The 13,762-nt window shown below is 43.3% G+C and overlaps 1 protein-coding gene across 1 annotated transcript in view; it reads left to right on the top strand.

Annotated features, from left to right (window-relative positions):
* LOC102864422 (transcription factor IIIA-like) overlaps positions 1 to 13,762 on the top strand; it is a 40,203-nt gene that overhangs the window by 13,551 nt on the left and 12,890 nt on the right. Inside the window, exons 4-5 of the mRNA XM_006899733.1 lie at positions 2,240 to 2,285; positions 7,426 to 7,508. Of these exons, the coding sequence (XP_006899795.1) occupies positions 2,240 to 2,285; positions 7,426 to 7,508 (129 nt within the window). The remainder of the gene's footprint in view (positions 1 to 2,239; positions 2,286 to 7,425; positions 7,509 to 13,762) is intronic.

The raw sequence follows: 13,762 nt of genomic DNA, 5'->3' as shown, positions 1-13,762 counted from the left end.
TCTTTTTATAGGCTTTAAATAAAACACAGGGATCACCCATTTGCAATCACTTTAAGCTATATAATTTATTCCAGGTGTCACTAATTCTCTTTTAAATTTCCTCATTGGGAAAATGAGCACAACTGCATCAGATGGTGTTTTGTACTGTGGTGCACAGGGTTAAATGAGCACAACTGCATCAGGCAGTGTTTTGTACTGTGGTGCACAGGGTTGACTCAACTGTACTTAACAATAACAACAAAACAACACGGCACCTGTTTTGCCTTTAAGCAGGATCGAGGGTCTGTTTAAGCAGAACACAGATGACCAGGGACAATACTGTTGACCTGCTCCTGACCCTTGTTGGGAGTCTGTGAGTCAGTCACTGTAGCCTCTGCTGTTAGCCTTGCTTTGTGCCAGGATCTGTTTTCTCCCCTGGAGGGAATTTGAGGCTCAAAGAGTTCAGGAGTTTGCCTGGGACACACAGCATGTAAGAACCAGGGAAGGACTGAACCCAGGTCTGTGTGAAGGAAAGCCTGTAGTCAAACAACAAACATCCTCTCTGGGCCTGACTCCTGTTATATGGGTTGGGAGGCCTGGCGAGGGCACAGCAATGCCAGGTAACACTGGTCTCTGCCATTTGGGAGCTCACATCCAAGGGAGAGATGAGAATAACAGTTAATTATACTAATTGACAGGGTGATTCAGAGAGAAATATTTGCTATGAGAAAATAAAGCCAAGTGATAAGACCTAGGGGGCAAAGAAAGGGATGACATCTGAAGAGGTAAAATCAGAATTGATATCAGAGTACAAGAAAGAGGGAGAAGGGAACAGCAGATGCAAAGCTTTAGAGGAGGGATGATCTGAGCACGTTACAGTAACAGTGAAAAGGTCAGAAGGAAGAGAAACTGGGAGAAATGGAGAAGGAGGAGGTCAGAGCGGTAAGGACATTGGGGAAGGAAAGGTGGCAGCCAGGAGGCAGGCAGGTGTGACTGTCTTCTAAAGTTCCCTTCAACTTCTGAGATCCCTTTACTCTCAGTAGTCCCTCTGGTTTTCTTCCTGTCCTCTGACTCTTCTTGTATCCTTAAGGACTTTGCATTGGCTGTTCCTTCTGCTTGGAAATCCCTTCCTCCAAATGACCAACCATTTCCTCCAATTCTTTGCTCATATGTTACTCCCTTGATGAGCCATGAGGATGACTCTGGTCCCTGGGACTCCCTGCCCTGATCCTGACTTCGTTATGCTCATCAATCATTCATCTGGCATACTTTGGGCATGATGTCAGGAGGAGTCATTCCTCGGGAAAATACAGCATGCTGGGAAAGTCAAGGGCCAGAGAAAGAGAGGAGGACCCTCAACAAGATGGGTAGACACAGTGATTGTAACAGTGGGCTCAGGTGTCTCAGAGATTGTGAAAATGGTGCAGAGTAGGGCAAGTTGCAGATCTGTTGTTCATAGAGTTGGTATAAGTCCTAGTCAACCTGACAGCATGTCATAACAACAAAAACAATATACATTAAACTACCACTAAGCAGTTGTGCTGCTGACCCAAAGACATGCAGTTCAAATTGATGAGCTGCTCCCTGGGAGAAAGATGGGCAGTCTTCTGTTGTGAGATTTACAGCCTCTGAAAACACACTGGAGGGTCAGCTATGAGTTGCTTCCGACTCAGGGGTACATAACAACAACAAAAACCCAAATCTCTTTCCCTTGAGTTGACTCATGATGACCCTCCATTGGGTTTCAGAGGTTGTAAGTCTTTATAGTAAAAGAAGAGGCTGCCTCATCTTTCTTCCAAGGAGCAGCTGGTGGATTTGAACTGCTAACCTTTCTGTTAGCAGCCCAACTCATAACATACGATGCTACAAATGCTCATTGTCAGTCTCCCCCACTAGAGAATCAGCTCTGTAGAGGAAGAGAATATTCTCTTTCTTGTTCCTGCCTGTGTTTCTGGTGCCTAAGTCTGTGTTTGGCACATCACAGGTGCATAGTAAATGTTGTTATGTGCTGTTGAGTCGTAAATATTTAATGAAATAATAATATGAATTTGAAAAGATCTTATCTATGTGACTCTGGGGAACTTCTCTCTCTGAGCCGCTGTGTTGGTTGTTTCAGTGTTTGATTCTCTTGTACTTTATTACAGAGATGCCTCTGAGCACCCAAGAGGCAGGGATTGATCAGTCTTGTTTCCCAGCACCAAGATCATACACATAATCAATATTTTAAAACTCATGACCAAATCATTTCCTTCACCCCCAGGTGGCAAGTGTAGACAGCTGCCCCAGTTATGCCGGAATTCTTGCAGGTGAGTTTGTCGTGAGCGTAGATGGGCACCTGGACACTGAACGCGCCCCCGTCAACTCACCATGCCCAGCCTCCTTCCACGCTTCCTGGAGCCTACAGAGTGGACAACTCATGAAGCTGGGCCTAAGAGGAAAGATACAGATGGAGCCAGAGTGGGGACTAATGTCCCCAAGTCCCTATCACCCAGTCCTGCTGTCTCAGGCACTGTCTCCAAGTTATCCATTCTGTTCAAACCAAAAGTAAAGCCAGTGTGGTTCTTGCCTTGTGGTCTGTGGTCATTTGTGAAAGGGGACTGGAAGAGGGGCAAGAGCATGAGCAGGCATGCTGAGGGATTGTTGCTGTTAGATGCTGTCAAGCCTACAACTAGTAGCGACTCTATGAACAACGGATCTGGACCTTGCCCTATCCTGTGCCATCCTCATGATTTGACTTACTTGAGCTCATCGTTATAATCCTGTGTCAGTACATTTTTTGAAGGTCTTTCTCTCAAGCATGCTGTCCTTTCCCAAGGGCTGGCTAACATACCCAGAATATTCGAGACAGAGCTTTACCAGCCTCACCTCTTGAAGTGCCCTGGCAGCACTTCCCTCAGACATAGTTGTTTATTCTTTTGTCAGTTCATGGGATATCCAGTACTCTTTTCCAGCACTACATTTTGGACTGAAAAATCATGGCAGGAAACAGTGAATGCAGCCAGTTGGTGTAAAGGAAGGAGTCAGGGTAAGGTCAAAGTCATGCTAGCTAGTGAGGGAGCCAAAACTCAGTTCTGTCTTTGGATAGTCTGAGATTCTTGGCCTTGCCCTATGCACAGAGCCTAGTAGCCAATCTTAGCTCACCCGTACACTTACTGCGGCCTGGGCAGGTATAAATGGAGCTTTGGTGGTATAATGGGCTAAGTGGTAGGCTACTAACTCAAAGACTGGCAGTTCAAATCTACTGGTTCCTCCAAAGGGAGCTCTGGTAGCCCAGCAATAGGAAGCTGTTCTGCAGACCCAAAGGGACAAGGTTCAAATGCACCAGCTGCGCCAGTAGAGAAAGACGGGTCGTCTCCTCCTGTGCAGCTTACTGCCTCAAAACCCATTGGAGGGAGCTCTGGTGGCCTAGTGGCAAAAAGCTGCACGGCAATCCCGGAGATACGCAGTTTGAATCCACCAGGTGCTCTGCTGGAGAAGGAGGGACAATCTCCTCCTGTATCAGTCAGATCAGATTTGACGGTATACACACACAAAATAATAAAAAAAACACCCAAACCAACCCATTGGTGAGTCAGCAATGAGTTAGTTCTGACTCAATGGCACACAGCAACAACAACACAGTTGTTCATTTGTTCTGAAAGGCAAAAATGAGTCTGTTTCCTACTATTAAGACATGTTGTTGTTGTTGATTGCCATCAAGTCGAGCATGACTTAGTGACCCTATGAACAAAAGACCAGAAGCCTTTCTATAACTATTGTCGTTTTTAAAAGCTCACAGAGCTTCCAGAGGCATGTTGTTTAGGAAGTGGATGCCTCTTCTGCTTCCCAATCTGTCTTAGCCTAGGAGCTCCACCAACCACTGTCCACCATGAGTAACCATTACGCCATTTGACACCCTAGTGGCACACGGTTCAGCATCACAGCAACCTCAGGTTACCTCAGTACAGGATACTGACAGAAGAGACTTAGAACCTAAGAAACTTGATAGAAGGAGGCTATGAATTGGAACTGACTTCAGAGCAACGGGGTTTATTTTGTTAGGTCCATGGCGTACCCTCTTCTCTCCCCACTTTGGGTCTCTCCTATGCTGCAAGAGAAATAGAAACATCCCAGCCTGCATGTTCAAACCCCCAACTCAAAAGGATTACCTTTGGGATCATCACGTACTTGCCTTAGGTCTATGGCGCAGGAATTGAAGGTGGTTCAGAGCAGTTAGGTAGGGAATTCTGGGGTTGCAAGGATTGGACCATTGTCAAGAAGGGCACAAACAGGCAGATGGTCACTTTCCAAAGGTCTCTGGACTCCCGTAGCCTGCGGGAAGGGCACAGTCAGAGCAAAGTCTCTGAAGAACGAAGCTGGGGCGTGAGGCCTTCTGCTCAGGTTTAGGTATCCTGCCAAGGTAAAGAGACAGGATCCTGGTCACAGGTGGTTGCATAACAAGATTTCACAAACTTCAGGTCATAGCTCGTTGGTGGGTTATGAAAGCATTTTAATGGTTGTGAGTAGTGCAGAGAAAAACAAAGAGATAATGAAATAGAGAATATCAGAGCATATCACAAGTAAGTATAGCATACACTCCTAGCTGACCTCTAGTCAGTTTTCACAGGCTGTAAACGGCACAAGAGGAGATGGAGCAGCTTTCCTCTGAGGAGGTAAGGATAGTCTAGAAATGCATACATACAGTCTCTGGTGGTGGTGTAGTCCATGGAGAGTTGCACTGCTAACCCGAAGGGCACCCTTTCGGTCAGTTTAAATGCACCAGCAGCTCTGAGGGAGAAAGGTGGGTAGTCTCCTCCCATGTGATTTGCAGCCTCGAAAACTTGACACAGGGTCACTTTGAGTCAAAACTTAACTCTACAACAATAAGATGAGGAATATGTATATGTCGCTCTGGTGGCCTAGTGGATAAGGAGTTAACGTTGCCAACCCAAAGGCAGGCAGTTCTAATCTACAAGCAGCTCCTTGGGACAAAGATGATCAGTCTCCTCCTGAGCAATTTATAGCCTCTGGAAACCTGCTGGACGATCAGCTGTGAGTTGGTTCTGACTCCACTGCAAACTACCACACACACACACACACACACACACACACACACACAGAGGGATACACATATTACATATAGATTGTTGTTGTGTGCCATGAAGTTGGACTAACCCATAGCTGACCCTTCAGTCGTTTTCAGAGGCAGTTAATAACACTGGAGGAGATTGCCCATCCTTTTCCTCCAGAGCAGCTCCTGGATTCAAACCACATACCTTTGGGATTGCAGCACAGTTTCTTACCACTAGACCACCAGAGCTCCCTGAGTTTATATTGCTGGTGGTGTTATTATATGACTGTGACTCAGCAACCCTATGTACAATAGCTCTGAAACTTGCCCTATTCTGACCTAGTCTCACTGTCTCTGACACACGTACCCTCATTACCTTCGTTACTGTGTCAATCCATCTCATCTGGGGTCTTCCTCTCCTGTGCTGCCCCTCCAGGCTTCCAAGCATGATATTCTTCTCCAGGGACTTGTCCTTCCTGGATACATGCCCAAAGTACGTGAGATGGAGCAACTTGCCTTCAAGGAGCAGCCTGGCTTCACTCGCTCCACGATAAACCATTTGCTCTTTTGGCAGTCCATGGTATGTTCAATTCTCTTCTCATCACCACAACTGAGAGCAGGTTTTCAGAGGCAGTAAGTTGCACAGGAGGAGATAGCCCATCCTTCTCCTGTGGAGCAACTGATGGATCTGAACCAGGTGCCTTCAGGACTGCAGCTCAGATTCTTATCACTAGGGCACGAGAGCTCTGGTAAGGAATTGAGCTGCCAATACTAAGGTACATGGTTCACATCCACCAGCTACTCTGCAAGAGAAAAATGGCCAGTCTCCTCTTGTGCAATTTACTGCCTCTGAAAGCCTGTTGGAGCATCAGCTATGGGTCGGTCCTGACTCAACGGCACACAACAACAATATATGTATAGACATATATGTGTATATATGCATATATATATGTATGTATGTATATATATGTATGTGTATGTGTATACGCACATACATATACACACACACACACACATGTCAGGAGACTACTAATGCATTTTGTGATTGGCACCTGCCAACTGTTAGTCAGAACTAATGTCTAACCAATATTGTTGTTATTATGTGCCATTGAGTCGCTTGCAACTCATAGCGGCCCTATGTACAACAAGCCCTAAACCCTGCTCTGTCCTGTGCCAATCTTATTGTCTCTAACACACCTACCCTCATTGCCCTAGTCACTGAATCAATCCATCTCATTGTCTTCCTCTCCTGCGCTGTCCCTTCACACTCCCAAGCATGACGTCCCTCTCCAAGGACTGGTCCCTCCTTGCAATATGTCCAAAATATGTCAGACAAAGCTTCAGAATCCTTGCCTCCACAACCCAGTGGTAGATGGAATTTGCTCTAGGACTTAAGAACCATAAATGACATAGCTGAGCCTCTACATCTTGAGGTTCCTAACCTCTACACTATAATAGACAAAGTGCTAGTTTATAGGCCTTTTATTGTAAGAACCACCTTCCCTCTGTAACTTGATTTGTGCCACTATTAGAACCTCTACTCCAAATATTATTGCTTTTTAATTTTTGACTCATGTACTTTTAACTTGTTAGTTAAATTTGTGTCTTCTAGGCTGCAACACTTCCATGATACATCTTCAAGGATATGAACATGTATGGCTAAGCACAATTGATAACAGTGCATCTAAATGCCAAATCAATCTCCATAATAGTCTATGTGTTTCTTACTGCCAAAGGGGCCCTTTAGAGTAGTGAGAGAAGATCTTCACCCTGAAACTTACAGCGTACCTTTTCAGCAGGAAGTAGCTAAGAGAATACGCCATCCCCTTTTCCTTATGACTCAGGGTGAAGTCTCTCTCAGGTAGGAGTGATAGGGAATGGCAAAGGACACACTGACAAAGGAGATGAATCAGAACTGGCTTTGACAAGCACTGTGGCAATTGGACAATTAAAACAGACATTCGGGGAGGGAGGAAGAAGAATGAACTGGGGAGGAGGGTAGAGAAAACAGTGCAAAATGAATGAATGAAAACCCAAAATATCTGTAAATGTTCATTAAAACTAATAAAATTTAATAATAAATAAAAAATATGATATGATACGATGCCTCAACATGATTAATAAATATTTGGTCATTAACAGTGCCAAAATTTAAATTAAATCTATACTTAAAAATATATTTACCTTGATTGTTAAGTGAAAAAGAAGTACCTAATTTGGTACTTAGAGAGGCTTGATTTAGTGAAATAAGAAATACATGTAGCTTGAGCTATACTGCTGTACTCAGTAGTGACACTGAAAAGCCACCACACACATTTGATTCTCCTTTTACTATTATGGTGTTAGCCTAAAATATGGCTTTCTCTCTCTCTCTCTCTTTTTTTTTTCCATTGCAGTTACCCTCTTGGATCTCCAGCTCTCTTTAACTGCAGACGCATGATTTTGCAAATCAACATAGTCTTGCAAATCATCAACAGCTGTAGGACTAGGATAAGGAAAAGAGGGCTTCTGACACTGAGTAGCAAGATTTGAGACAAGCAAGGTTTGATGCCTGATGGTGGAGAGACTGTGGCATGGCTGTGGAGTGATGTAGCAAAAAGTGACCTGAGACTTCTTACGTTTGTCTCTCAACAGCTGAAGATGTGACTGTTTTTGTCGGATGCTTGAGGAGAAGCTGGCTTGTAACTGCTTTGAGGAAAATCTTGTTGAATTATTTGGATTTGACTACTGAACTGAAACTGAAGCCTAGACTAATTGAAAAATTGTACCTTTGGAGTGTTGAGCTAAAACTTGGATTTCCATTGGTATTCTTTGTCTCCTCTACTCTATAACTTCCTTCCCTAATAAACCCCATTGTTGGTACCATAAAAAAAAAGAATCCTTGCCTCCAAGGAGCAGCCTGGTTTCACCCTCTCTAGGACAAACCTGTTTGTTCTCTTAGCAGTTCATGGTATATTCAATACTCTTCTCAAACACCACAGTTCAAAGGCATCAATTTTCCAATTAAAATGTTAATGGTTATCCCTAGGCATTGTCCAGCTCTCTGATGCATTGCAAAGACCATGTCCTGTATCAGGTGCACCTTAGTCTCCAGAGTGACATCATTGCTCTTCAGTACTTTAGAGAGGTCTCTAACCACAGACTTCCCCATTGCAATACGTCTTTTAATTTCCTGGCTGCTAGTTCCAAGAGTATTGATTGTGGAGCCAAGTAAATGGAAGCTGTTAACAATCTCAGTCTCTTCACCATCCATCATGATGCTGCCAGTTGGCTGACAATCTTTGTTTTCTTAATATTGGGCCTCAATCCATATTGAAGGATACAATCTTTGACCTTCTGCAGCAAGTGCTTCAGGTCCTCCTCAGTTTCAGCAAGCAGGGTTGTGTCATCTGCATAATGCAGATTGTTCATGAGTCTTCCTTCAAACCTGATGCCACATTCCTCCTCATGGAGCTCAGCCTCCCTGATAATCTGTTCTGAACATAGATTGAAAAGGTATGAAGATAGGACACAACCCTGGCACACACCCTTCCCAATTTTGAACCATGCAGTGTTTCCTTGCTCTGTTCTGACGACTGTCTCCTGATCCAAGCATAGGTTTCGCATTAGCACGATCAAGTGTTCTGGAATACCCTTTCTTCTCAGAGTCAGCCATAGTTTGTTGTGATCCACACAGTCAAATGCCTTTGCACAGTCAATGAAACAAAGATAGACATTCCTCTGATAATCTTTGCTTTCAGCCAAGACCCATCTAACATTAACTACAATATTGCTGGTACCATGGCCCCTTCTAAACCCAGCCTGCACTTCCGGCAGTTCCGCCAGTTGTTTTTGGATAATCTTCAGCAGAATCTTGCTTGCATGTGATATTAATGATATTATTTGATAATTTCCACACTGTCGTATCACCTTTCTTTAGAATGGGAACAAATATAGTAATACTCACAAATACACACACACACACACACACACACACACACCCCATGCTTCTAAAGTAGAGAATCCATGAAACAAAGGAAGCCCCTGACTGTGATGAGTTGACACGGTGGTGGCACCGAGGGCTCTAGTTTGCATGACAGTGATCATGAGGATTGTACAAGGCGGGGCAATGCTTTCATCTACTGTTGCTATGAGGCAGAATCAACCCAGTGGCCCTTAACACCAGTACATATCCATGAAATTATTATGATTTTTTTTACTTATAAAAATTATGATCTCACGTGGCTCAACCCAATGACATGTTAATGGAAAATGGTTGTACGAGGTTATTTCCTATTTCATACTGTGTGTTGCTTTGAACAAACATTGAAGAACACTGAAGGGAGGGGCATATCGATGTTGTTAGATGCTGTTGAGTTGAGTAAGACTCATAGTGGCACAGCAGATCTGAACCCCATCCCACCCTGTGCCATCTTTACATTTCCTGACACACTACAGCCCGTGGAGGTATTCACTGTGTTGAGGGTCTTCCTCTACTTCCAACCCTCCACCCTTCCAAGCATCATGTCCTTCTCCGAGGAGTAGCCCCTCCTAGCAACATGCCCAAGTATGTGAGGCGAAGCCTCATCATCCTTGCCTCCAAAGAACACTCCAGCTGCACCCTCTTCAATATGTATTTATTTGTTCCTTTGGCTGTCCATGGGATGTTCAGTGCTCTTCTCCAACACCACAGCTCAAAGGCATCAATAATTCTTCTGTCATCCCTTCTGTCCAGCTTTCAGATGCATGGCAAGTGACTGAAAAGACCATAGCCTGAATCAACTGCACCTTACTCTTCAAACTGGCATCACAGCTCCTTAATAATTTGAAGATGTCATTGACTACAGACTTTCCCAATGCAATATGTGTCCTGAATTCCTGACTGCTAGTACCAAGGGTGATAATTGTGGATTCAAGTAAGATGATGTTGTTGACAGTTTCAATCTTTTCTCAATCCATCATGAGGTTGCCTCTCGGTCCACTAGTCACAATCTTTGTTTTCTTGGCATTTAGATGCAATCCATATTGAAGGCTACATTCCTTGATCCTCTGCAAGGTTGTGTAATCTACATAACACAGATTATTGATGCATCTTCCTCCGATCCTGATGCCACATTCCTCTTCATAGAGTCCAACTTCTCAACTAATTTGCTCAGCAAATTATTGCTGAGAAACGAATTTGGGAAGAGAAATTTTAGAAGTGAATTTTAAAATTTACCTTTTTGAGCTATTCAGAAGGTAGCATACCATCTGATGCTCCACCACTGCTTGAGCTTTGGAATAATGAGGTTAGGTGACTCAGAACATGTCTCAGAAGAAGGGCAGTGCTGACCTTTTGTGTGGACAACTGCTGGGCTGGCACTCAATGTCCTCAATACCCCTCATCCAGGTCCTTCCTCAGGGTAAAGAGATGAAACCCTAACCCTGCATTTCCCAGTGCCTTTTGACATGGTGTTCTTGTGCGGATTCAGTTCCACTAATTAAAGGCCTTCATATGAGATTTGGATGGCCCAAAAGGCTTACTTGGCTGTTTTTTGATGGCCATTAAATTGGTACAATCACTTTATAAAGCACTTGATGAATGTTTTAAAAGGTACATTACTCAGCAATTCATCTCTTAAGTATTTATCCCAGAGAAATAAAATCATGTCATAGCATTATTTGTAATAACCCAAACCCTGGAAACAACCCAAATGCCCATCAGCAGATGAGTGGATATAAATTATAGTAGAGACATATGATGGCACACTTAAGCTCACTCAAATTCATCACAGTGGAGTGAATTTAAAGGCATATTGACCTGATGAGTTAGAGCAGAACTGTCCATTAGGTTTCCAAGGCTGTAAGAAGATGGAAGAGTCACTGTACCAAAAAGAACGGGCTGACACAGAAGAATTTCAAGAAACATCATATGATCAAGAGACAATAGTGATGAAGGAAGAAGTGCAGGCTACTCTGAAGGACTTGGCAAAAAGAAAGCACTAGGAATTGGTGGAATACCAATTGACATATTTCAGCAAACAGATGCTGCCCTGGATGTGTTCACCAGGTTGTGCCAAGAAATCTGGAGAACAACTACCTAGCCAACTGACTGGGAGAGAGCCATATTATTTTTCCAGTCCAAAAAAAAGGTGACCTGACAGAGTGTGGAAATTGTCAAAGAATATCACTAATATGACACACTAGCAAAATCCTGATAAAGAATAGCCAGCAATGACTGGATCAGTACATTGACAGAGAACTACCAGAAATACAAACTGGGTTTAGAAGAGGTCGTGGCATTAGGGACATTACTGCCAATGTCAAATGGACCTTGGCAGAAGGCAAAGAGCACCAAAGAAATCTCTATCTGCGTTTCATTGACTATGCAAAGGAATTTGACAGTGTGGATCACAACAAACTAGCTAACCTTGAGAAAAATGGGAATCCCAGAACACTTGATTGTGCTTATGTGAAACCTATACTTGGACCAGGAAGCAGTCCTCAGAACAGAGTAGGGAAACACTGCATGATTCAAAATCAGGAAAGGAGTGTGTTAGGGATGCATCCTCTCTCCATACCCTTTCAATCTATATGCAGAACAGATCATTCTGGAAGCAGAGCTATATGAGGAGGAATGTGGCATCAGGATTGGAGGAAGACTCATCAACAACCTACCTTATGCAGATGACACAACCTTCCTTGCTGAAACTGAAGAGGACCTGAAGCACTTGGTGCAGAAGGTCTAGGACTGTAGTCTGCAATAAGGATTGAAGCCCAACATCAAGAAGAAAAAGATTCTCACCACTGGGCCAATTGGCAGCACCGTGATAGACAGAGAAGAGATTGATGTTAACAATTAGCAACTTGCTCGGCTCCACAATCAACACTCTCAGCACCAGCAGACAGGAAATCAAAAGGCGAATTGCATTAGGAAAATCTGCTGTCAGGGACATCTCCAGAGTACTGAAGAGCAACGATGACAGTCTAGAAACTAAGGTGTGCCTAATCCAGGCCACGGTCTTCACAATTAGTTTCTCTACATCAAAAAGCTGGACAATGACTAAGGATGACAAAAAGAAGAATTGATGCCTTTGCATTGTGATGCTGGAAAAGAATCTTGAACATACCATGGACTGCCAAGAAAACAAATAGATCTGTCTTGGAGAGGGTAAAACAAGTTTTCCTTGGAGGCTAGGATTTTTTAAAAAATTTTTTTCTACTAGTTTATTTACAAAATTAGAATACATTGTTTTCAAGAACAAATTCTTTCACTTTCCCTCATCCCCTTATCCATCAAATTGTACAACCCCATGATTAATGCCCCCACTCCCTTGCACCTCCTCATCCCTCTGCTTCCACCCTCTCATACCTCTTGGATCCTTATACTCATTCTACAATAATGGTTTGATACAATATTTATCCTTGTGGGACTGAGTTAGTTCACTCAGCATGATGCTCTCCAGTCCCTTCCAAGTTAGATAGTAATTTACAAAATCATTGTTCCTGTGTGATACATGGTATATTCCATTGTGTGAATGTACTATAATTTCTCAATCCACTCATTATTGGTTGGACATTTGAGCTGTTTCCACGTTCTTGCGATGGTGAATAATACTTCTATGAACATTGGTGTGCAGATCTCCTTTTGTGTCTCAGTTCTCAATTTCTCAGGGTATATTCCAAGTAGTGGAATAGCTGGGTCATAAGGAATTTCTATGTTCAGCTTTTTTGAGGAAGTACCAAACTGCCTTCCAGAATGACTATCATTTTACAATCCCACCAACAATGTATAAGAGCTCCTTTCTCACCACATCCTCTCCAACATTTATTACTTGCTGCCCTATTAAACTTTGCCACTGTTACTAGAGTGAGACAATACCTCAGTGAGGGTTTTATTTGTATCTCTCTTCTTGCCAGTGATTTGGAGCATTTCTTCATGTGTCTATTTGCCATTAGAATATCTTCCTCTGAGAAAATGATTTCCATGTCTTTTGCACATTTTGTAATTGTGTTATCAGTCTTTTTCTTGTGACGGCCCAGAAGTACTCTGTAAACTTTTGTTATAAGACCTTTGTCTGAGGTGGAATCACCAAATGTTTGTTCCCAGTCTGTAGGTTTTCGTTTCACCCTGCTGAAAAAAGTTTTAGATGCAAACAAGGATTTAATCTTTAGAAGGTCCCAGGCATCAATTTTATCCTCTTCAGATTGTGCATTTCTGGTTGTAGTTGGCAGTCTCTTTATACCTTGGACGAGGGCTTCTAAGCTTGATCCCAGTTTGTCTCTTATAAACATTATGGTTTGGGGCTTTATTTCCAGGTTTTTGATCCACCTTGAGTTGATTTTTGGGTATGGTGTGAGATGTGGATCCTGTTTCAGCTTTCTGCAGGTGGAAGTCCAGTTTTGCCAGCACCATTTTTTGAAGAGGTTATCATTTTCCCTTTTGCAAGTTTTGATTTCCTTATCGAATATCAGTTGACCATAGATAGCTGGGTCTATTTCTGGTTTCTCAATTCTGTTCCATTGGTCTATGCGCCTGTCATTGTACCAGTACCATACTGTTTTGGTTATTATTGCTGTGTGTAGGTTTTGAGGCAGGGAGTGCTACCGAGGCTAGGATTTTTGAAACTCTGTCTCACATACTTTGGGCAAGTGGCCAGGAGAGAGACTCGCCCTTAGAGAAGGACATCATGCTCAGAAGGGTGGGGGGACAGCACAGGAGAGGAAGATCCTGAATGAGATGGATTGATATAGTAATTGGGGCAATGGGGGGGG

The sequence above is a fragment of the Elephantulus edwardii genome, unplaced genomic scaffold (genome assembly GCF_000299155.1).
Source record: "Elephantulus edwardii isolate Elephantulus edwardi_28Jun2011 unplaced genomic scaffold, EleEdw1.0 scaffold00266, whole genome shotgun sequence".
In the NCBI taxonomy this organism is placed as follows: Eukaryota; Metazoa; Chordata; class Mammalia; order Macroscelidea; family Macroscelididae; genus Elephantulus; species Elephantulus edwardii.
This window is presented reverse-complemented; position numbering and strand designations above follow the sequence as displayed.